Source organism: Amblyraja radiata, chromosome 1 (assembly GCF_010909765.2).
Source record: "Amblyraja radiata isolate CabotCenter1 chromosome 1, sAmbRad1.1.pri, whole genome shotgun sequence".
Lineage (NCBI taxonomy): Eukaryota > Metazoa > Chordata > Chondrichthyes > Rajiformes > Rajidae > Amblyraja > Amblyraja radiata.
In genome coordinates, this window is record NC_045956.1 from 140,609,436 (window position 1) to 140,634,801 (window position 25,366).

Below are 25,366 nucleotides of genomic sequence, written 5' to 3' on the forward strand. Positions count from 1 at the left end.
GAGTAGGTTAACCAAAAACATTTTTTTTTTTAACTGCAAGAGCTTCTATTGACATATAAAAAGGAAATTAGAACCAAAGCTAATGTAAGTCCTCTACAATCAGAGATAGATGGAGAAATTATATTGGGGAATAAGGAAATGGCAGAGAAATTAAACAAATGTATTGCGCACAGAGGGTAAAGCAGCATCTATGGAATGAGGAGAGAGGAAAAAAAACAGAATTCATGTTTGGAATCAATTAATTTAATTGTTTTTCTCTTCACAGAAGACTTGCTAAGTATGCTTGAAAATCCCCAACCCGGGGCCCCGCATTTACCAGCTTCTGTCAAGGGGAAGGTCAAATCAGTCGGATGAAACAGAGCACCAGGAAGAAATCCACAGTCTGCAGAGCATCAGCACCCTACGGAATGTGGCAGAAGTTTCAGGCAACAGTCTAAGACACAACCAGGTACATTGTAAAGTGGAGAACATGCAAGGACGTAAGCCGTTGGTGAAATGGCCAAAGTCTAACAGCAAGGAGTGGGATACCATCAATGCAGATATGAGCCTAATCTTAAGTGGAATCAATGGATCAGCAGAAAAGAAGTTGGAAAAGATGGGTGACCTAGTCTACAACTATGGAAAGGATAAATTTGGTGAGAAGGGACAACTCAGCAGGAAAGATAGGCCTCCTACCCCCAAGTCCCGTCGTCTCCAGGAAATCCAACGACTTGTTAAAGAAAGAAGAGGCCTGTAGAAGGTGTGGGGAAAAAAGCAACAGCAGAAGAAAGGGAGGGCATCATCCTCCTTCAAGAGGACCTAAGAGGCTCTTAAAGCTGCGCAGAGCAGAGAATTTAAGGAACAAAGCAAAAAGAAGGAAAAAGCAAGAACAGACTTCTACAAAGATCCCTTTAAGTTTGTGAAAGGCGTTTTCACAAAAGAGAAAAGTGGCTCCCTGAAAGCGTCAAAAAAGGAGGTTGAAGGACACATCAGAACCATCCACATTGATGAGTTAAAAGATGAACCGACTTTTGTTCCCGCTGACATCCCACAACCACACCCCCACAACATCCATTTGACATCAGCCCTCCCAAGCTGAGTGAGGTAAAAGAAGTAGTGAGGAAGGCAACAACGGCCTTTGCACCAGGCCCTAATGGTGTTCTATATTGTGCCTACAAGAATACCCCGGATATTCTGAAATTCCTCTGGAGGAACATGAGGGTTGCATGGGGAAAGGAAGTTATCCCCAAAGCCTGGCGAAGAGCAGGGGAAATGCTGATCACAAAAGGAAAAAAAATGGCCACCATCAAAAATTTTCGGTAAATAATCCTTCAACATAGAAGGCAAGATCTTTTTCAGTGTGGTGGCGAAAAAACTTCCAAAGTATCTGAAACAAAACCATTTCATTGGTACATCAATCCAAAAGGCTGGCATAGCAGGCTTCTCGGGATGCCTTGAACATACCAGCATCATATGGCATCAAATCCAGACTGCTAAGAAAGAACAAAATAATCTGCATGGTACACAAAAATGCTGGAGAAACTCAGCGGGTGCAGCAGCATCGCTGAGTTTCTCCAGCATTTTTGTGTACCTTCAATTGTCCAGCATTTCTTGAACAAAATAATCTGCATGTCTTGTTCCTCGACCTGGCCACTGTGTTTAAGAAGCATTTCAGCTGCCGCCTTCTGAACGCTGATCACGTCTCCAGTTTTGAACATCAACTTATCATAGTTGGTCTAGTCTGTCCGCTTTTGATTGTTCTTGTGTATCGCCCACCAAAAACGAATAAGGACTTTATCTCACAATTTGGTGATCTTATCGCTAGCTTGTTGCCCAAATTTGACCGGGTCCTGATTCTTGGTGACTTTAACATTCATGTCTGCTGTCCCACAAAGCCTCTTGAGAGTGAATTTATGAACCTGGTTGAGTCCTTCAATCTGTCTCTACTCACCACTGGACCCACGCACAAGCTTGGCCATACACTCGACCTGGTGCTATCGTGTAGTCTCCCAATTTGTAATACAGATATTATTGATGCCTGTCTGTCTGATCATAGTGTTATTATATTCGATATATCTCTGCCTTTCTCTCCCTCAAAATCCCATCTCCGTGCTCGCTACTCCCGCTACGTAAACTCCATGACGGCCAGTAAGTTCTCTGAGGCTCTCATAGCTGCCCCCGACATCTGCACTATTGAGGCTTCTCCCCTCCATCTCAGCACCGACTACCTAATTTCTTTATTCAATACTTGCTCTTCCATCCTGGATTCTGTTGCTCCTCTTAAAATGAAAAAGCCTAAGCCTAAAGGCGAGCCGTGGCTCAATGACACCACCAGAGCCCTAAAGAGCGAATGCAGAAAATCAGAACGGAAGTACAAATCTGATAAGCTTCAAATTTCCTTTGAACTCCTGAAAAATAATCTTCACAAATACCAGGAAGCGGTAAAATCTGCTAGAACAAAATACTTTTCCACCCTTATCTCCAAAAACGTTCATAACTCCAAGGTCCTTTTTAGCACCATCACCTCCATCATATGTCCTGCCCCCAGCACCAGCTTAACTGGGTCCCCTGCTAAGTGCGAGGTATTTACTACATTTTTCACCAGCAAAGTAAAGAACATCAGAACAAATATTTCTCCTTCCATTCGTGAACTAGCTGTCTCATTGGTCTGTTCTTCAAAATTAGATTGTTTCCAACCTGTTACTCTACCCTACCTTGTAAAACTGATCACCACCATGAAACCTACTACCTGCCCCCTCGACACTGTCCCCTCTGCCCTCCTAAAGTACGTCATTACAACAGCTGGTCCCAGCATCCTCGCCATCTTCAACAGCTCTCTGGCCACTGGCACTGTACCTACCTGCTTCAAGCATGCGGTGGTCCAACCCCTCCTGAAAAAACCTAACCTCGACCCCACCTCGCAAAGCAACTACAGACCCATTTCAAAACTGCCTTTCCTTTCAAAAGCCCTTGAAAAGGTAATTTTAAGTCAACTTATGCCTTACCTTCACTAAAATACTATCTTGGAAACTATCCAATCAGGTTTCAGGGCTCACCATAGCACAGAGTCAGCCTTGTTGAAGGTACCTAATGACCTCACCGTTGACTCCGGCGACTGTGCAATCCTGCTCCTTCTCGACCTCAGCGCAGCATTCAATACTGTCGACCACACCATCCTAAATGACCGTCTCCGGTACGGGGTTGGTATTGATGGCACTGCCCTGAGCTGGTTCATCTCCTACCTCAAAGGTAGGAGTTTCTCTACTAACATAGGCAACTCTTTCTCCTCCCCAGCTAGCCTCTGCTGCGGGGTTCCACAAGGTTCCATCCTTTTGTCATCAGAGCCACTTATGATGTTCTACCATCACGCCAGAACCTGAAGCAGTGGTTCGGAGAAGACCTTTGCCAAGCACCTGCATCACTAAGGCACATTTTAGTGCCTCTCCCCCACCATCACCTCCACGAGGCAGCCCCCCCAACACCACAGCTGCAGCACCTCCTATGCCGGCATCTCCTCAACTGTTCTTCACGGCGGACGAGGTGAGAGCTGAGCTGAGGAGGTTGCGCCCTGGTAAAGCAGCTGGCCCTGATGGTGTATGTCCCAGGCTACTGAAAGACTGTGCGGCTCAGCTGGCGGAGCCGCTCCAGACCATTTTCAACCTGAGCCTCCAGTCAGGGAGGGTACCAGGTCTGTGGAAAACATCATGTCTCGTGCCGGTTCCCAAAGCAGGGCGGCCGACCGAGATCAACGACTACAGACCGGTGGCCCTCACATCCCATATCATGAAAACAATGGAGCGGCTACTCATTCGTCTCCTGAGACCACAAGTCGAGCACGCACTAGACCCACTACAGTTTGCATACCAGGAGAACATTGGGGTGGATGACGCAGTCCTCTACATGCTGCACCGGATCTACTCCTTTTTGGACAAACCCGGTGGCTATGTGAGGATTATGTTCTTCGACTTCTCAAGTGCGTTCAACACCATCCAACCCCTGATTCTGAATAACAAGCTTAAGAAGATGGGGGTGGATTCCACATTTATCTCCTGGATATACGACTACCTGACGGGTCGACCACAGTTTGTCAAGCTGGGGGACAGTGTCTCTGGCACAGTTGTGTACAATGTTGGAGCCCCACAGGGAACGGTTCTGGCCCCGTTCCTCTTCACCCTGTACACAGCAGACTTTAACTATAAGTCTGACACATGCCACGTACATAAATATTCAGATGATACAGCGATTGTGGCATGTGTAAGGAACGGGCATGAGGAGGAATACAGGAACTTGACCAGTTCCTTTTGTGCCTGGAGTGAAGAGAACTGTCTCATCCTGAACACAACTAAGACTAAAGAGATGGTGGTTAACTTTGGCAGGTCCAAGCTCCCCCTTCAGCCGGTCAACGCTGCAGGGGCTGACATTGAGGTGGTGCAGACATATAAATACCTTGGAGTGCACCTTGATAACAAACTGGACTGGTCTGTCAACTCTGACGCCCTCTACAAAAAAGGCCAGAGCAGACTCTTTTTCCTCAGAAGGCTCAAATCCTTCAATGTGTGTAATGATATGCTGCACATGTTTTACAACACTGTGGTTGCAAGTGTTATTTTCTACGCTATTGTCTGCTGGGGCAACAGCATTATTGCAAAAAACAACAAGAAGCTGGTCAAACGAGCTAGCTCAGTGCTGGAGGGGAGAGTAGACTCTGGGATGGATGTGCTTGAGAGGCGCATGAGGCACAAGGTGCAGGTCATCCTGAAAAACCCCGGGCATCCCCTCCATGTAATTCTGGAGAGTCAAAAGAGCACTCGGAACAACAACCGGCTCCTCTCCCTGCCCTGTAGTAGGGAGCGGTTCAGGAGATCCTTCACCCCTGCAGCCATTAGATTTTATAATTCGGACCGCTAGGCTGTAGGGGGATGCATTTTGCAATTTTTAATTTTTAATTGTTAATTATTGGTCTTTTTAAGTATTTATTGCTCTCAGGTGGTGTCCACATTGTATTCTATGTATTTTCTGTCTGCGTTCATTTTGAATCTGTGGGTTTGTTGGTTGGGGGCTTCTGGACATCTGAATTTCCCTGAGGGGATCAATAAAGTATTTATTTATTAACAGGATGCACTATGAGCCTCGCCTTACACTTGGCGGCATAACCAAGTTCTCAGACAGCTGACATCAATCCTGGAATGATCACAAGTGCTTCCCCACAAACATCGGCAGGAAATGTCCACATCACAACATTTGTACCAGCAGGCCAACCTCCAGAGCACCAGATAACATCAAAGGATGCAAGCATTCTGTAGCCTGCTCGGGATTGGAAAATGGAAGTGGACTTGGGAAAAAAACGCTTGTGTTTACCCCAGACATTGTAGCTACAACACTCCGGCCAGACATGGTCCTGTGGTCTACAACAGCCAAGTTAGCATACGTTGTGGAATTGACAGTTCCATGGGAAGATGGTGTAGAAGAAGCTTATGAGAGGAAAAAGACCAAGTACTCTGAACTGGCAACTGAAGCTGCCCAGAATGGCTGGAAAACCAAGATTTTCCCTGTAGAATTGGGATGCAGGGGATTTGTTGCTACATCTACGACCAGTCTATTAAAGAAAATGGGGGTGAGGGTCGCTCCCTCCAACAAGCAATCAAGTCATTATCAAATTCTGCTGAAAAAAGCAGCAATTGGCTTTAGATCAAAAGGAAAGATAACAATTGGGCTGCAAGATGAAGACAGGAGGGTGTGGAATTGAGGGGGATGTACCTGGGACGCCAGGTATCACCGTTGAGCCCTCTGGAGATGTTGTGGGCTTATCAATGAAACGTCATAGGAGGGTGCCCACCTGATGACCCCGATGTACCTACACTACCTTTCACCACTCCAATCCCACTGCAAATATCAAGAGTGCCGACTTATGACAGGGGTTGAAACATCAAGTCCTATTAGCTCTACTACTATGTATTTGCTGCTTTTATTTCATATTTACAGGACCTGTATTTATTTTATTTTCATAGAAATATATTATGTTGCTCCTCGCTGAAGAAGGTACGGAAAACCTCCCAGAAATAGTGGAGGATTAACAGTGTAGGGTGAATAAGGTGCTCAGGAAATTAGCATTAAATAAAAAAGAAGAATTAGAATTGGAGAAGTTAATGAGACTTTGAAAGGTATTAGTGTTCACTGGATAGATTCCTGGGATAGGAGGTTTGTCATATAGAATATAGAACAGTACATCACATTTACTGTTTAACCCACAATATCTCTGTTGAACATGATACCATGACCATTCCATATAATCCAAAATCCATATCCCTCTATTCTCTGCATATCGTATGAAAATACATTAGACTCGGCCAGTACTTTAAAAGAATGAGAGGTGATCTCAACATTCTTAAGGGCTTGAGAGGGTAGATCCAAAGTTGATGTTTCCTCAGGTTGGGAGTCCAGAACTATCAGTTAAAGTCTCAAAATAAGTGTTGACCATTCTGGGCAAAGATGTCAGAAGAATTTATTCACCAGATTGTGGTGAAGCATTAGACTTCACTGCACAAGAAGGATAGACAATAGGTGCAGGAGAAGGCCATTCAGCCCTTCGAGCCAGCACAGCCATGACGTGAAGAAAAGTTGCTGAAATTATTCAAGAAAGAGATCAATAGATTTTAGATGTTAAGGGAATCAGGAAAATGTGGTTTAATACAGAAAAATAGCACAGAGGTAAAAGAGGAGTCATTATCTTATTGAATGCTGGAGCAAGTTTAAGGGCCCATATAGCCAATAACCTTTTCTATTTTTTATATTGGTTTGGGGGAAGATATTCCACCCAAACCATCCCCACGCTGGTTCAATCATCTGTACCTGAGGATTTCGTTAGCTTCCCGATCTAGAACAGCATCCATGGCCTTCCAAGAAACAGTATATGTGCATATGCCACTGGACAAGGAAAAAGGCCATTTAGACTATGGACCAAATATTTAGTCCATTGATGAGCAGAATGATAGAATAGATACATCCATATCAACCAAGATGCCCATTTAAGCTAGTCCCATTTGCCAATGTTTGGACCATGCTCTAAACCTTTCTCCGTCATGTACTTTCCAAATGTCTTTTATGTGTTGTTATTGTACCTGCCTCAGCCATCAACAGATGTTAATATTACCAGGGATAAAACAGTCATTGTTCGCTGGGACGTGCTGGTCCCAGAAGTGGACTAAACTATAACCTCTGCGGGCTGAACACTTTCATTAAGTTGTTATTGTGGATTAAAGAATGCACAGAAGGAGCTGGTGCAGAAGTGAGATTGACAAGATTGACTACTGGGAAACATCAATAAATAGAAAAGTAGCAAACACTGTAGGAGGAAATGATTAATGTTTATTGACAATAGCTCACTGAATTTAATATTTTAGATCATTGTTTAATTTTTGAGATTATTGATTCTGCATTTGTAGTAATTATCCCATTTGAAATTAAAACCTACACAAAATACAGTCATACAAAATAATTAGCCATGCATGCCTTTCTGTGTCTCATAGTAATAGTAAAGAAACAGTTCCTTGTCTTACACTGTTGCTCAAATGTATCTCAGTACTCAGAGTAAGAGCATACCATGGCACAAAAACAGGCAGAGGAAGGAATTGATGATAGTGAGTCTTCAGGAAGCATTTCTATGAGCAGGAAGCAATGGAAGGGAAAGGCTGAGGTTGATATGGAACAACAGGAATGGAAGGAGAGGTTCGTATGGTTTTGTTTAAAGAGGCAAGCAGGTAGAAGCAAAATTGGATTATTTTTGTTGAGGTCCAGTCAAAGGCACTGTAATTCCATTTCATTTTCATCTCCTCCCTGGCAACCCAGTCAGGCTGAATCCAATACAATCTCAGCTCTTTACAAGCCTGAACCAAACTTCAGAATCACACCCTATTTCTCAGATTGCGTAATTCAACTTTTACAAATGGCACACATCTGCTTTATCCTATCATTACAAACACTGAAATGTCACTGTTGTCTTGATCACCCCAGACTTGGCTTCTGCAACCTACTACACCCCACTGTATCTAAACTGCATCTCACCCAAAAAATTGTCATATGAATATTGTTCCATAGACAGTCTTGTTTAACTTCATTGATATTCTTTTATTGATCACCTTCTTGCAATTCCCTTCCTCAGCTCATAACTGAAGGGAAAATGTTAAACTTGTTATGATAACTTTTTTTCCTTTCCTTCTTTCCCTTCCTATTTTCAGAAACCATCATTTTGGTGACCATAATTCTTCCAGCATGTTCTCTTTCTTTGGTAAAAATGGTTTCCTCCCTGCTGTCACAGATGGATGTCCTGTGATCCATAGTTCTATTCTCCCTCCCCCTCCCCCTAGATGGAACAAGCATGGAGGTCCCCTGGTCTTCACCTTTCACCCCACCAACCGCATCCAACACATCATCCTCCAGCATTTCCATCACCTGCAACATGATCCCACCACAGTCACATCTTCCCACCGCCACCCCTTTCTGCCTTCCACAGAGACTGCTCCCTCCGCAGCTCGTTGCTTCACTCACCTCTTTCCACCCAATCCATCACCTCCCCAGGTACTTTCCCTTGCAACCAAAGAAGATCTCACTGGTCTTCATACATCCTCCCTCGCCTCCATCCAGAAAACCCCAGTAGTCCTTTCAGGTGAGGTAGAGGTTCATTTGCACCTCCTCTAACCTCATCAATAGACAATAGGTGCAGGAGTAGGCCATTCGGCACCTTTGAGCCAGCGCCACCATTCACTGTGATCGTGGCTGATCATCTACATTCAGTACCCCATTCCTGCCTTCTCGCCATATCCACTGACTCCGTTATCTTCATCCATTGCATCCTCTGTTCCCGATGTGGCTTCCTGTACATCATTAAGACCAAGGGTAGACCCTGTGACCGTTTTGCAGTACACTTGCACTCGGTCTGTGGAATTCTCTGCCTCAGAGGGCGGTGGAGGCAGGTTCTCTGGATGCTTTCAAGAGAGAGCTAGATAGGGCTCTTAAAAATAGCGGAGTCAGGGGATATGGGGAGAAGGCAGGAACGGGGTACTGATTGGGGATGATCAGCCATGATCACATTGAATGGCGGTGCTGGCTCGAAGGGCCAAATGGCCTACTCCTGCACCTATTGTCTATTGGTCTGCTAAGGCCTACATGGTCTCCCATTTTAACACCCCTTCCCATTCCCATACTGACCTTTCTGTCCTGGGTCTATTCCATTGCCAGCGAACAGCACCTCATATTCTGTTTGAGTAGCTTACAACCTAACAGTATGAACATTAAAATTTAAAATCTCCAATTTTAGGTAGCCTTTAGCAACCGCACCCCATCCCCTTTCTCCCCTGTGCACCACCTGGACCCGAACCTATTTCTCCCCTCGCCTCCCCCTCCACCGACTTTCCGATTTTCCCGTTCACAATTTGTAATTCTTCAATCCTTTTGTCTCTCACCTTCTTTTATTTTCATCTCTGGCCTTTGTCCAACCATCTGCCTATCACCCCCCGTCCCCCAATCACCTGTGTTCACCTATTACCGGCCATGTTTTGTTCTGCCGCTCTTCTTTTCCAGCCTTCCCCCCCCCCCCCCCACCCCCACAATCAGTCCAAAGAGGGGTTCTGATCTAAATCGTCACTTTTTCAAGTACTCCAGACAAGCTGCATGACCTGCTGAGTTACCCCAGCATTTTGTGTTCTTTTTTGTAAACCAGTTTCTTGTTTCTATGACTTTTATTCTACTGTTTTTGTCTTTGTGGATTTATCCCATATTTTTTCTTACATTTTTAAATATTCCTCTCCTTAAAAGTATTTTTCAATTCCTCATTGAAACTACTTTCCTGTTTCTGTCCTGGTGTGTATTGCAAGCTGGTCATATATGGTGCATAGCAAAGGTTTTTCTTGTATGATCTCTGATTCTATTGCCAATCATCTTTAAACAGTGCCTTTCTGTCTTTGGAAACAGTTTGTCTTTATCCTAGTGCTTCACATTTTCAATAAGTCACTGCTTAGTTTTCTGATGTTTCAGTATTGCAATTCCTTCTTTTCCAGTCTATCCACCAAAACCTTATTCCTCGGTCCTATTTTTCACACAGAGAGTCGTGAATCTGTGGAATTCTCTGCCACAGAAGGTAGTTGAGGCCCGTACATTGGCTATATTTAAGAGGGAGTTAGATGTGGCCCTTGTGGCTAAAGGGATCAGGGGGTATGGAGAGAAGGCAGGTACAGGATACAGAGTTCGATGATCAGCCATGATCATATTGAATGGCGGTGCAGGCTCGAAGGGCCGAATGGCCTACTCCTGCACCTATTTTCTATGTTTCTGGAACCATTCCTGTGAATCTTATTGTAAACCTATCCAAAGGCTCCATTTCTTTTCTATGTTATGATGACCAGCTAAGACTGAAGTGCAGATTTAGAACGTTCCTCACATTTGTATCCTTTTGGAAATATGTTTGTTCATTCTTTCACACTTCCCATATAGTCGTATTTGCAGTAGTAAAATTACAACAGTAGCAGTAGTACAAGAACCTATGAGCATAAAAACAGGAGCCAGATTAGGTCTCTTAGAGCTTGCTTTGTGGTTCATCAAGATTATAGCTATCTTGAGGGGTTTTTTTGCGACCCTCAATTCCCATGTACTTTGGATGCAAAATTTATTACCATTGAGATCCATCTCTTTCACAGGAATATCCAGCCGCAATCTATTAAAACTGCATTGGAAAATCCAAAATAGGAAACAAAAATTAAAGAGACAACTCCCAATGGGTTAGGATCAGAAAGGAGCATGGGAAAAGGTCACTCAACCACAATTATCCCATATATGGAAGTTGAGAGAAAAGATTATTTTTCCAAGTTTCAAAGTCATGGGGGAGGGGAGGAGGTATGGAGAGTTAGCGTGAACTGCATTTTTGGATTTATCTTAACTTTTATTGATGGGGTTTGTTAATTCTTCTAATAAAACATGCTTATTTGTTTCAATTTCAGAAGGTTCTTTATGTATATTTGTGAGTTAACTGAGAGCTGACAGACTGGCATTAAAACTTGCTGAATGTAATTGATAGCAATCATCTGTTTCTACGTGTTACTGTATATACTCATTGTACATACAAACAATGCAGGAAGCTTAATAGCTCTTTTCCTGTTTTAAAATATCTGATATACTGTATCTGAGTCAATGTGAGTTTGGAGAGGCCTCTGTACTATTTATAGACATATCCTGGCTGCTCATTATGGAGAGGGGTGGGAAAGCTACCAGATAACAGTTTAGACGTTGTATGGAATTGCTTTTGCTGCTGGTGTTGTGGGGTGGTACGGAAGGGAACCCACATGAACATACTTCATAACCAATTTCATAACCGATTTCTAAGGGATATAGAAGTCCATGGGCACAGTGGTAAACCCGAGACCTGGGTTTAATACTGATTTCAGGTGCTGTCTGTGTGGAGTTTACACGTTCTCCCTGTGACTGCATGGCTTTCCTCCGGGTGCTCCGGTTTCCTCCCACATCCCAAAGACGTGCGGGTTTAAAGGTGAATTGATCTCTGTAAAATTGCCCCTAGTGTGTTGGGAGTGGATGCAAAAATGGGATAACATAGAACTAGTGTGAACGGGTGATCGATGGTCAGAGTGGATTCGGAGGGCTGAAGGGCCCATTTCCATGCTATATCTCTAAAATAAATGTTGAACTGAAATCCTTCCCTTCACTCTTTACTCCAGTTCCTTAAATAGTTTTGGGAACATATCCTGGAATCCCCTGCTTAACACCATTCCGTGAGTAGCATGAACACTAACACTTCAAGAGGAGAAAAAGCATTCTCTCTCCTTCTATGGACCATTAAGAATAGCCAATGTGTATTTTTCCATCTTTGCCCACATTACAGCCTTATTTCTTCTAACAACATGCTCCTCATTTCGGAGACACAAGACACTGCAGATGATGGAAGCTTGTCAAGAACTAAAGTGGTGGAAGAACTCAGTGGGTCAGACAGTATCTGTGGAAGGATTGAACAAATGGTGATTTGGCTCAGGACCCTTCTTCAGACAGATGCTCCTGATTTTGATGGCCTGACATCTGCCTGCCAAAGGCACATCTGAAATTATTGGGCAAAATACCATGTGCTGGAGTAACTCAGCAGGTCTGTAAAGCAAGTGGATAGGGGCCTGTACCTGAAGAAGGGTCCCGACATGAAATGTCACCTATCCATTCCCTCGACAGAAGCTGCATGACCTGTTGAGTTACTCCAGCATGTTGTGTGTGCTCAAGATTCCAGCATCTGCAGTTCCTTTGGTCTTTTTCTGAGATTATTGTCCTAGTCAGCTATAAAACCCAGTCCGAGAGAGAATTTTTAACTTCATGTTGGGATGTCTTGAGATTGTGCAGGCTAAAACTTGAAAGCAGCAATATGAGTCTCAACACATTATATCCATCAATAGTTATCTGCTGTCCCACTGTTGATTCAAAATTACCATTCACGGGCAGCTAATCAGCTTTAAGCGTATAGAAATTGAGCTTTTCCTGTTGAAAAGCTGGGAGTTTGGTCCTTCCAGATAAACAAACACATGGTGGTGGGTATATGGAACGGTTTGCCAGAGGAGGTAGTTAAGACAGGGACAATCGCAACATTGAAGAAACAGTTAGATAGGTACATGGACAGGACAGGTTTTGGAGGTTTGGAGGGATATGGGCCAAACGCGGGCAGTGGGACTAGTGTAGATGGGACATGTTGGCCAGTGTGAGCAAGTTGGGCTGAAGGCCCTGTTTCCATACTGTATAACTCTGTAAAGGGTCACATTTGAAGAGGATGAAACCCTTCTCTATAAAGTTCATAGGGAACAATGACAATGTCACAAAGCAAACAGTTAAAAGAAGGCTCATCAGCAATCCCCAACACCTGGGGCACGCAATCTTCTTGCAACCATCTGCAGAAAGTACAAAGGCTCGAAGTCCGACACCACCAAATACGGCAACAGCTGCTTTTATACAACACGTCGGGTTCTTGAGCCGAACTGCATAACCCTAATCCTACTTCAGTCATGGAACACTACCATGGATTTGTTTTCTATTTGTGTTTTGAACTAATGTCTTATTTTTTATTTTCATTATTGTAAAATTTCACGTTCATAAGTTATAAGAGCAGAATTAGGCCATTTGGCCCATCGTCTACTCTGCCATTCAATCATGGCTAATCTATCTTTCCCTCTGAACCCCATTCTCCTGGGTTGGTCATTGGGCTACACTGACATTTGACATGGTGGGCCTGCACATAGGGTCACCGTCGGGAGCATCTGCTTTGGCAATTTTAAATCCCACCCCAGGTAAGTCCATTTTACCTAAAATACTAATCCAAAGTAGCAGCTTTCCCTCAGAGCCCAAAGCACTTTCCTCTCCCCCAACCCACCACCAACCAAAAGCAACCGTGCCCTCACTATGACCGATGGCCTCCTCCCAACTTGCTCACCAGTCTTCAGTCCAAATCTTCAGTCAAAAGGACTATCACGAGTAGTAGCTCTACTCAATAACCAAAAATCTGTAGCCACCATTTGCTCTGGTATTTTATTTAATTCACATGTTCAATCAATAATATTTTATTATTAATGATTAATGTTTTATATATCATTCTTAACTGTTACTGTATGACATGTTGTCACTTGCAGGCGGAGCACCAGGGCAAATTCCTTGTACAGGTATGTGAATACTTGGCCAATAAACTTATTCTTATTCATAATGCTCCCATTACTGACACAATTCAATCTTCATGGCTTTGATCCCATTGACTCGTTCCCTTTACTCTTTGTCCTGCCACTGGTGACCTCTCCCATAACCTAGTTTAGTTTATTATTATCACGTGTACCGGGGTTCAGTGAAAAGATTTTGTTTGCATGTTATCCAGTCAAAGAAAAGACCATACATGAATATAATAGAGTAATCTAGTAATTTGAGGAACATTCTTGCTATTGAGGGAGTGCAGTGTAGGTTTACAAGGTTAATTCCCGGGATGGCGGGACTGTCATATGCTGAGAGACTGGTGCAGCTGGGCTTGTACACTCTGGAGTTTTGAAGGATGAGAGGATATCTCATTGAAACATATAAGATTGTTAAGGGTTTGGACATGCTAGAGGCAGGAAACGTGTTCCCTATGTTGGTGGAGTCCAGAACCAGGGGCCACAGTTTAAAAATAAGGAGGAAGAAATTTAGAACGGAGACGAGGAAACACTTTTTCTCACAGAGAGTGGTGAGTCTGTGGAATTCTATTCCTCAGAGGGCGGTTGGGGGCAGGTTCTCTGGATGCTTTTTAGATAGGGCTCTTAAAAATAGCGGAGTCAGGGGATGTGAGGAGAAGGCAGGAACGGGGTACTGATTGGTGATGATCAGCCATGGTCACATTGAATGGCGGTGCTGGCTCGAATGGTCGAATGGCCTACTCCTGCACCTATTGTCTAATCCAAAGTGCATAGATAAAAGATAAGGAGTAAAGCATATAGCGCAAGATATAGCATTGAAATCTGACAAAAGTCCAGTTAAAAAGATAAATGAGAGGTCAGGCCCGCATTCCAGCTGATAAGAGGGTTCAGTGGCCTGATAACAGCTGGGAAGAAAATGTTCCTGAATCTGGAGGTATGCACTTTCAAACTTCTGTACCTCTTGCCCGATGGGAGAGGGGAGAAGAGAAGAGAAGAGGAGACCGAGGTGAGACTGGTCCTCGATTATGCCTAGAATTGAGTGCCTTGATTAACCTAGAATTGAGACTTGTTTGTTTCTATGTGTGTATAAGGCCCATGAGTCCACAATTTTGCAGCAGTGAGTTTATGTACAAAACACCTACTGGACTGGCACTGACTGCTAGTTTAATCCACTATCACAAGTATTACTCTTGGCCTTAAAGTGTGAAGACAGGAATTGTATACTGGTGGATTTCCTTGTTTGATGATATTTTACTTACCACATTATAAATGCATAACCTCCCAATGAGGAAATAGTTCAGAGTGACATCAGTTTTTAATTAAACAAAGACAGGGTAATTGCTTTACAGACAATATCAGCATACCTCAGTTTGTTAATGCCTCTGGTATAACTAATAACATTGGCATGCCTGGATATGTTAATACTGACTTCATTTCAAGTCAGCAGTATTGCTTGAAAAGTAAACTGATGATTCATTTCATGCAGTGGTTGGGGCAGGGAACACTCCTAGTTATTGCTTGACATCACTTTACCATAAAAGGAAAAGTATGGAAAGCATGCTGCAGTTTACTCATGCATAGCACACTGCCTAGTATTTCGTAATGTGAAGTAAGATCTGCACCCTATTTTGCTTAAAAAGGTAAAATCTATCATCTCTGAATAATATTAGACATCAGAAATAACATCTCTATCAGGCTAACAACATATAACAGAAACTGGAACAAAAGGCCGAACAGTCACTATGCATTGCAATTGTTAACCCTTAAGGCAGCTCTCACAGGGATTCCTCAGATTGCCTTCACCTTTCTGAAAGAATGAAGGTCATGAACAATTTTACAATTATTGCAACAGCGCCCAATATTCTTTCTCCTTCCGCCACACATGTGCTTCCATAACTATCTGGCAAATATGATTAGTGTAAGTGGGCAGAAGGGACAGCATGGGCATGGTGGGCCAAAGGGCCAGTTTCAGTGCTCTATACAATGACTACCTCAACCTCTTCTCTTTTGAATTACCTTTTCATCCCCTGTATCACCACCCTTCCCACATGCTGCCACACAACTCGCCTTTTGTTCGCCAAATAAACCCTTCCACTTTTCCTTTTGCCATTTTTTGACTTTTCAGACACACTTTGATACAAATTCAGCTATGATATTGTTGTTGGGAGACCTGCTTTATGAAGCATAGACATGCTCATACTGGAGCGAGCGAGAGTGAGTGTGTTCCTCATACTATCCACTGTGTGAAACGTCTACTTCTCTTCCTGGGGTGGGATAAAGAAACATCTGTGGGCGAGAGGGGTTTTCACTTAAAAATAGATATTTCATGGGACTCACGCCTCACAACAAATATGACTGTTTATAGAGTTAAATAAAAATTGCCTTGCATGGTAATTTTCTGGCTCTGGTTCCCGTTACCTGCTTGTTAGACCTGGAAGAAAGTTACTACATTCCTCTGCTCAGGTTCCAGGTTCAAACAGTAGATCAGGGCTCGCTAAAAAATTAAGACCCAATCTGCACATTTAAAGAGGTTTTCACCAGCTTGGTGCCTGCATTTTGTCAGATCATGGCAGGAAAAGAGTAACTAATTTCTCTCCTTCATCTTAGCGATTTGCATCCATCAGGTCCTGATTATAGAAAGCATAGTCAAGCAACATTTTGCCGCATATGTTTCACAGATTAGGCTTGAAGATAAAAACTTCATGCAATATAGATTCAGTTATTGACGAAGTGGAGTGTCGTCGGAGAGAGGAGGAGAACTTTTTCAAAGGAGAACTTCTGAAGAAGGGTCTCGACCCGAAATGTCACCCATTCCTTTTCTCCAGAGATGCTGCCTGTCCCGCTGAGTTCCTCCAGCTTTTTGTGTCTCTCCCAAGTCAGTTGAGTTGTGAGGCAGCAGTTCTACTAGTTGCCCATAATTATTAATAAGAAAACCAAGTGAACTCTATTGACTGTGATAGACTGAGATGTGCAAGCTTTTAATATCTGGTGGTAGTTGTATACTGTGGAAGTGCTTGGCTAGAAATTCCATGCAAAACCTTTTCAGAATAGAATACAATGAATATTTCCCAAAAGTCTGGCCACAAGAGTAGGCCAGAGATAAGGAATCATGTGGCACGCAACTCACCTCCAGCTGTCCACCATCTGCAAGTCACAAGTCTGGATGGAATGATGAATCAGGTGATGGAATGAATGCTCTTCACTTACCGGGATTGCTGCAGCTTGGACAACACTCAAGAAGATAGTTGCCATACAGGATGTAGCAGCCGGCTTGATCGGCTCACCATCCACAACTCTTCCACCACCGAAGCACGATGTCAGCAGTTTCTACCATCTGCAGGATGCACTGCAGCAACTCACCAAGACTCCATAGACAGCACTTTCCAAACCCACGACCTCTACCAGCTGGAAGGACAAGGGCAACCAAAGCAGGGGAACACCACTAACTGGATTAGTCTGAATATCTCATTTTAGGTTGCCAATGAATGATAGTCCAAACTGTCTTCCTGAGTGTTGGGTTTCCATAATTTTTTAGCCTGGTGACTCTTTCAGGAGGAGACCTGACCTACCTCGAAGGAGTGGGATAAAAACAAATCTGTGGATATGTTCATTCCTATTTGGTGTCCAATGGCTATTGCGTGAAGGTGCTGTTGTATGAAAGGACGATGATGCTTTCTGCCCTGCCTAACACAGTCATGGATAGCCACTGGAGTGAGTGGACATCCGTAACACATCATGACTCAGTGCAGAGGGTGAGAAACTGGTTAAATACCAATGGGTAGATTTTCAAAACTGATTTTACAGAGAAAAATAGACATCTTAACTCTGTCAGGCTAAGAACACTGATATTGATGCAATATTGGCGTGAGATCTTGCTAATTATCAACATGTTAAGGATTTCTTCAGGACTTCTCCTGCACCACTGTAACTTTGGAAGTTTCATAAAATGTAGAATGCATATTATGGCAAACCACAGGCATTTGGAGTGGGAGAGCAGAAGCAGGAACAGAAAATGCATAAGCATAAACTCGTTCTCCTGTGCAAGCAGGTTTGGTCACTTATAGAAACTGTGGTTTCCCTCCGTTCCATTATCAACTTGTGTTTTCATACGGTGCCTGAAGTAGTGGTGAACAGACAGAATGTTTCATTTGCTGCAAACATGACAAGAAGGAATTACACATCCTTAAAGAAGGCCATAATTATAAAAATCTGATCTTGGAAAATGGCATAGAGCCCAAATGCTTCCTGGTGTTAGAAGGATCTGCATTTTATCAACTAAATTCTGGACAGACCTCATTTGGGATTAAATGTACTGCTTATTATTTCATTACATATTTCATGATTATTATATTATTGTTTATTGAATAATTTGAGGGGGGTATTTTGATTTTAAGGAAGCTAGTCATATTTGCAGGACAGAGCTCAAAAGAGCTATTCAGATTTGGTTAAAATGGTAGATTGATATATGAAGTCAGTATTTTCTGTTCCTGTTGTTGTTCGTGGGTAGTTAGATCATCCCGATGTCGCTAAAGATTTTTATTCATGAATCTATCTGTGATTTTCCGTCTGATTGAGCAATAACTAACACCCTTCCATGCACATAATCTGCTCATGTAAAATGAGGGTCTATTGTCAGAAAACGACTTCAGAGCAATGCAGACTTCATAGAACTAACATGGACACATCTCCGATTAAAAGTGTAGGAAGGAACTGCAGATGCTGGTTTAAACCGAAGATAGACACAAAATGCTGGAGTAACTTAGCGGGTCAGGCCACATCTCTGGAGAGAAGGAATGGGTGACGTTTCGAGTCAAGAGCTCTGTCTGAAGAAGGGTCTTGACCCAAAACGCCACCCATTCCTTCTCTCTAGAGAAGCTGCCTGTACCGCTGAGTTACTCCAGCATTTTGTGTCTATCTCTGATAAAAACGCTGTTCTTCTAAACTGGCTAAATGCCACACATCTGCGGCAATTATCTCTAAAGCTTAACATTAATTCTTTATGAACAAGGAAAGTGGTAAAAAATATGAAAGGTGCAACTATTATAAACCCAAGACATTGCAATTAAGTAAATTAGGAAAAAAATGTACAAAGTCAATATAGTGGAAAATAAGTTTAAATGGATGACAAACTTCTCATAATGTTACACGAAGCACATCAGAGCACACACACACACTCTCTCACACTCGCACGTCTACCAACATCATGTTGCTACTACCGTCTCTCTGTCTCTTTTCTGTTTCTGAAGAATTTTGGTATTAGAGTTTCACATTTCAAAAAGGGTGTATTGTCCTTGGATAGGTGTTGAGGGATTTATTAGAATGATACCCAGTCAAGAATGATGGCATTATGACTATGGGTTTCATAGACTGGAATTTCGAAGATCTGGATCTGTTTAAGATGATTAAGAAATATGAGAGAGTAGAGAGAGAAAAAAAACTATTTCCACTTATATGGAGTCTAAAAGAAAGGAGCATAAGCTTAAAAAAAAATAGGCCTGTGGCACGATAGTCAGAAGCCCAGCTCATCCGTCTCATTAGCTTAAAGCATTTTCTAAAGCTTACAGAGTGCACAAGTTACAACATTTGAGTAATGAGATTATTCTTTGTCCTCATTATTCTCTCATGAAAGGAAAAACATTTTGGGGAAAATGAATTAGATTTTTATTAGAATCCCCTCTGATGCAGAGATTGTACTGATGTGAATAAACTGAGGCTTGGAAGAAGTGTCCTATGGGGCAAAAACACATGGAACATTTGGGCTGAATAACCTGCTCGTGCATTATTGTGTACTTTCTGTGTATTAAGTGATGGAGGCAAACATGGAATAGCAGGGAAAATGGAACTCCCAGTAATCTCTAAACGTGTCACATGCAGCGTGTGTTTAATATGATCCTTTCTGGGACGACAGATGGCACAATGGGCTAAGTGTTCGGCTGGCGACCGGAAGGTAGCCGGTTCGAATCCCGCTTGGAGTGCATACTGTCGTTGTGTCCTTGGGCAAGACACTTCACCCACCTTTGCCTGTGTGTGAATGTGTGTGAATGTGTGTGAGTGATTGGTGGTGGTCGGAGGGGCTTTAGGCGCAGAATGGCAGCCACACTTCCGTCAGTCTGCCCCAGGGCAGCTGTGGCTACAGAAGTAGCTTACCACCACCGAGTGTGACTGAGGAGTGAATGAATAATGCGATGTAAAGCGCCTTGAGTATTAGAAAGGCGCTATATAAATCCCATCCATTATTATTATTATCCTTTACAAGCAGTTAAACTCCTGCCCAATCCACTACTTCTATGATATGCTTACACTATTCCTCAGATGTCCCTGTGATACCAGTGCTGAAGAGAGTACTTAGGAACTAATGGCAAAGTGAAGTGCGACATACCCACGTCATCTATCGTCCTTGTAGCTTTCAACAGGATATCACTTTCCCTGCAGTCTGTGACTGAACATTGGCCGTCTAGCTGTATATCACTTTGACAGAAGGTGCTAACTCATGTGATAACTATCTATCTAAACCACTGGAAAATTCCCAAGGTTTTTTTTTATCATCATTTGTTTTTTTTACCAGTTTGCAGCTTCTATCCTGAACACAATAACTCATTATTTTGATCTTTTTGGGTACAATGAATTCAGCCAAATTGTATCCTGATCCAGGAACCAAACGCACTCATACTGCCGGAAGTCACTCACAATTTATTAGGCGATGGAAACATGGATGAAACCGCAATTTCCCAAATACCACTCCAACTGACTCAGCACAACCCAGGGGTTGGAACTCAGTGGCTTGTACTGTCTTGTTTCATTTTCAGAAATATGTTAACCAAAGCATGCAAGCTTTTGAGAAGTGAAGTAAAAATGAATATGCTAGAAACCCAAAACTAAAACAGAAAATGCCTGAGGTACTCAGACAACGTTACTAGGTCGAAAATCAAAATCAGTGCTTCAGGTCAAGAACCCTTTATCAGAACTGGAAATGTGAGAAGTGTGTTTTAGGTTGCAGAACAGAGGAGGGATGGAAAAACAAAGACAATGTCTGTGATAGAATGGAGCACAAAGCTGCCAGGGTGACAATTTTAGGAATGTTCATTTTCAATGAGACCTGCTCAATTACTGTTATAGAGATTGAAGAAACATATTACTTTGTTGATTAATTGTCAGGTTTCAGGAGCTCACGTTTTCAATTCCAGTTTAAATTAATAACCTTCATCTGAACTTGGGCAATATTACAAAATAATATTTATACGCCTCAGCCTTTATCCACAGATTCACCATATTAAGCCTGACAGTGGCACATCACAAAAGGATATCGAATGAGAGACAATTTCAGTATTTTGTTTCTTGTTGCTTATCCAATGGACTGAGGAGACAATAGGCATGTGTAGCCACCAGCTACCTAGTTCTCGTAATTCAGAACAAACCTTTTTACCAATCAGGTGAAATCCAAACTACAGATTTGAAAGTTCAGATTAGTGTCTTATAATTAGGGAAGATTAAAACCAAGGCTTTATATATATGGTTGACTAATACATTTTCTGAAGTTAAAACTAGATGGGTTTTAGGAGTTGATTCTTGGATTTTTTGACAACATTCTCTCCTTACACTATGCTGTATCCAGTTCTCTCTTAAATTCTGGAAACTTTCAATACTGAGATACTGCACTTTTAATTTTCCCTTCATAATTTCTTACTGAAAAAAATAGGTTAGGACATTTTGGCACGTTCAATGCCTTGGACTATGGCTCAGATGATGGGCAGCGTTTGAAGGCATCTTGAGATCCATCATCCTCTAACTTGCCCTTTAATAGCCAATAGACAATAGGTGCAGGAGTAGGCCATTCGGCCCTTCGAACAGCACCGCCATTCAATGCAATCATGGCTGATCAACCCCAATCAGTACCCCTTCTGCCCATATCCCCTGACTCCGCTATCTTTAAGAGCCCTATCTAGCTCTCTCTTGAAAGTATCCAGAAAACTGGCCTCTACCACCCTCTGAGGCAGAGAATTCCACAGACTCACAACTCTGTGTGAAAAAGTGTTTCCTCGTCTCCGTTCTAAATGGCTTACCCCTTATTCTTAAACTGTGGCCCCTGGTTCTGGACTCTCCCAACATCGGGAACATGTTTCCTGCCTCTAGCGTGTCCAAACCCTTAATAATCTTATATGTTTCAATAAGATATCCTCTCATCCTAAATTCCAGAGTATACAAGCCCAGCCGCTCCATTCTCTCAGCATATGACAGTCCCGCCATCCCGGGAATTAACCTTGTGAACCTACGCTGCACTCCCTCAATAGCAAGAATATCCTTCCTCAAATTAGGGGACCAAAACTGCATACAACTCTCCAGGTGTGGTCTCACCAGGGCCCTGTACAACTGCAGAAGGACCTCTTTGCTCCTATACTCAACTCCACTTGTTATGAAGGCCAACATGCCATTCGCTTTCTCCACTGCCTGCTGTACCTGATTGCTTACTTTCATTGACTGATGAACAAGGACCCCCAAATAATAATAATCTGCCTTCAGTCTGTGGATAGGCCATTACTCTCCTTTACCTCCTGATCAGAGGGCATCAAAGGTTATAGGGTGAAGGCAGGCGAATGGGTTTGAGAGGGAAAAGTAGATCACTCACGCTCGAATGGCAGAGAAGACTCGACGGGCCGAATGCCCCAATTCTGCTCCTATGTCTTACAGTCTACACCGCAGACACAATCACAGCCACAAAATCGCTTTTCTGCTATTCTGTAGAATTGTGGGTCAGAGGGTCAATAATTTTGTTCCATAATCCTGTCCTATTAAACTTGTTTTATTTCAATGGTTTATAGAAATCAGAAGCACCCATGAGAAATGAAGTTGCCAAAGTTGCCAGTCCTTATTCCGCTGCCACTGCCCTCTAGTGGCTGAAATGTAATTAAACACATGGCAGGCAGTGGACATCCAACCATATTCATTCATACTGCAGCACAGACAATTTACTGCCCACAGACCATAATCATAACCCTGCATTTACTTTCTATGAAGAATGCTCCCTTTTGCATGAGAGGGCAGAGAGGAGATAATGAAATGATTAATTTTTAGCTGTCCGTCCAGGTATGGTTTGCTGGGGAAGTAGTTGTAGTTGCAAATGTAATTGCTTGGGAGTTGAATTCGATTTATCTGTTTTGGGAAGTAACTTAGGGTACAACTATTTGCCTAAAAAGTCTGACTTACCCTCACATGAACAGAATGGTAGTCCCAGTGATCAAGAATGAAATGATGTTTCTAACGGCTGGCAGGGCTCAGTAAAATATCTCACAGAGAAAATGATACCACCTCACAAAATAGCATCCAGTGCCTTTGGTGATGGTGCTAGAAACATAGAAACAAGGTGCAGGAGTAGGCTATTCGGCCCTTCGAGTCAGCACTGCCATTCAATAAGATCGTGGCTGATCATCCCAAAGCAGTACCCCGTTCCTGCTTTCTGCCCATAACCCTTGATTCCATTAACCCTAAGAGTTATATCTAACTCTCTTGAAAATATCCAGTGAATTGGCTTCCATTGCTTTCTATGGCAGAGAATTCCACAGATTCACAACTCTCTGGGTGAAAAAGCTTTTCCTCATCTCAGTCCTCTGTGGCCTGCCCCTTATTCTTAAAGTGACCCCCTGGTTCTGGACTCCCCAAACATCAGGAATGTTTTTCCTGCATCTAGCCTGGCCAATTTTATATGTTTCTATAAGTTCCCCTCTCATCTTTCTAAATTCCAGTGAATATAAGACCAGTCTATCCATTCTTCAGGTGCTAAACTACCTTTGGTAATAACATCATATGAGGTGGGAACTAATCATTTCTGTGGAAGAAGGGTTATTTTAACAGGCATCATATTATTAGAATGACTCACATCACAGGCTTTCTTTTCTGCATTGTCCAGCTTTGCTTGAACTTCTCGCAAGGATTCAGAGTATTTGTCAGCCTCGTCTTCAATGGCTTTTTGCTTTCTTTGCAAGTTGCTGACTTCGTCTTCCAGCTAAAGTATCATCAGAAGAAAGTTTGAATAATTAAACAGGCCACAATTGTTCAATGTTTTTTTTAATACTTTATTAAAGTTAAATATATGAATTGTGACATTTAAGTTTAGGTTTTCAATTGTTGTCTTTCTTGACTGCCTATAGTTTAATATCAAACCAGTTGTCAGATATGACCTCAAAGCTCCTGAACTACAAAAAGGAAATTTTTGCTGACTAATCATCAGATGTAGGTGCCGGCCACAGAAAGATGGAAATGTAACTGTATCAGTCTGAAGAAGGGTTTCGGCCCGAAACGTTGCCTATTTCCTTCGCTCCATAGATGCTGCTGCACCCGCTGAGTTTCTCCAGCACTTTTGTCTACCTTGTATCTGGACAATATTCACTGCACCCTGGGCAGAGGAAGGGGGAAGGGGAGAGATTGGGAAGTAAATATCTCAGTTAAATATGGAACTATAGGATTACCTGCCTCAAAATATCTGAGTGAGGAAATACACCTCGAACAGAAACATGGGAGGGGATATGGGAACAATTAGTTAAAACGAGCTAGAATAGAAATCAACACCACCTATATAATTGGTCAGAAGTCGCATTTTTCAATTGTACCAAAGATGATATATGACTTAGCTAGGAATTTCGGAAATGCAACTGGTGCTTAAAGTTTCAACCTCCAGTGGACCCCATAGATCTTTTTAACAGCCTGCGTTAGCACGTCTTCTCGGGTAACACTAGACTTTCATTTGGAGACCAAACACAAAACCTTCAAAGTAACAAGGGGGAAAGTATTTCACGGCATAAACGAGTTAGCTGGAATGATTCGGCCGAGACTCATTTCTGGTAACCTACTACAAGAGGTATATTTTACTGAGCCCCGATGCTATTTAGGGATCACAGTTTCATCCTGATCTATCAACAGTTTGGACAAAAGGGGAGTACTGGGGGGCAGATACAAGCAATGAGACAAAAAGCCTGATTAAAATTACAAAGACAACCGGTAAATGACTTGAGTAAACACACTAGCATGTGGCATTTGCTGAGTCTCTCTGCACCTCAGTACAGTCTGAATGGCATCCCACCTGATTACACCTGTCTTCAGTCGCCTTCTTCTCAAATTCTGCCTGGTCCGCCTTGTCCATGGCATTTTCTTTTTCCAGTTTCAACATTTGCATCTTCTTCTTGAGGGCATCCATGATCTTGCGAACTTTTTTTGTTTTGCTTTAAAATAAATGGATCAGAGAGGCGCCTTTGGCGTTAGGTGCAGGGGGCAGTCGTGTGTGCTGGACTCGGGCTAGGCTGAAGACTCCCGGCGTGGCTCTGCGGGAGAAATAAAAGACCTGCCTTGGGAGTGGAGGTGGGAGTAGGCAGGATTTCCGGGGAAGAAACAAAAAAACAGAAATGGAATGACTTTTTTTGGGAAGGCAGAGAAAGCAGGATGGTGAGTGTGAGAGGGGGCGGCGCTGGGACGGGACGTGGTCTCACTCTAGTTGCGAAGCTGGCCGTCTTTGGCAGTCTGAGTCAGTCAGTCAGGCGAGAGAAAAGAATGCGCCAACTTCTCTCCCTTTTACACAAATTCCTGGCCGCAGTCAAACCTCAGGGCGGCCAAACTGCGAGGAGCAGCCTGTTTAACAGTGAAGCCGACAACTGGGCTGCCCACTCACACCAAGCAATGAATCAGCTTCAGACCAAACTGCCCCATATCCAATCCGT

General features: G+C 42.9%; 1 protein-coding gene across 3 annotated transcripts in view; it reads right to left on the bottom strand.

The window, feature by feature from the left end:
* The window catches only part of tpm2 (tropomyosin 2), an 89,744-nt gene extending 64,656 nt beyond the window's left edge, over positions 1-25,088 (bottom strand). The window contains exons 1-2 of one of the 3 annotated variants that reach the window (XM_033031640.1): positions 24,736-25,088; positions 23,536-23,661 (exon numbers count right to left, since the gene is read on the bottom strand). In XM_033031640.1, the coding sequence (XP_032887531.1) occupies positions 23,536-23,661; positions 24,736-24,849 (240 nt within the window). In that variant the 5' untranslated portion in view covers positions 24,850-25,088. The remainder of the gene's footprint in view (positions 1-23,535; positions 23,662-24,735) is intronic. The other 2 variants (XM_033031633.1, XM_033031624.1) reach the window with 2 other exon arrangements.
* Positions 25,089-25,366: the final 278 nt, after the last annotated feature.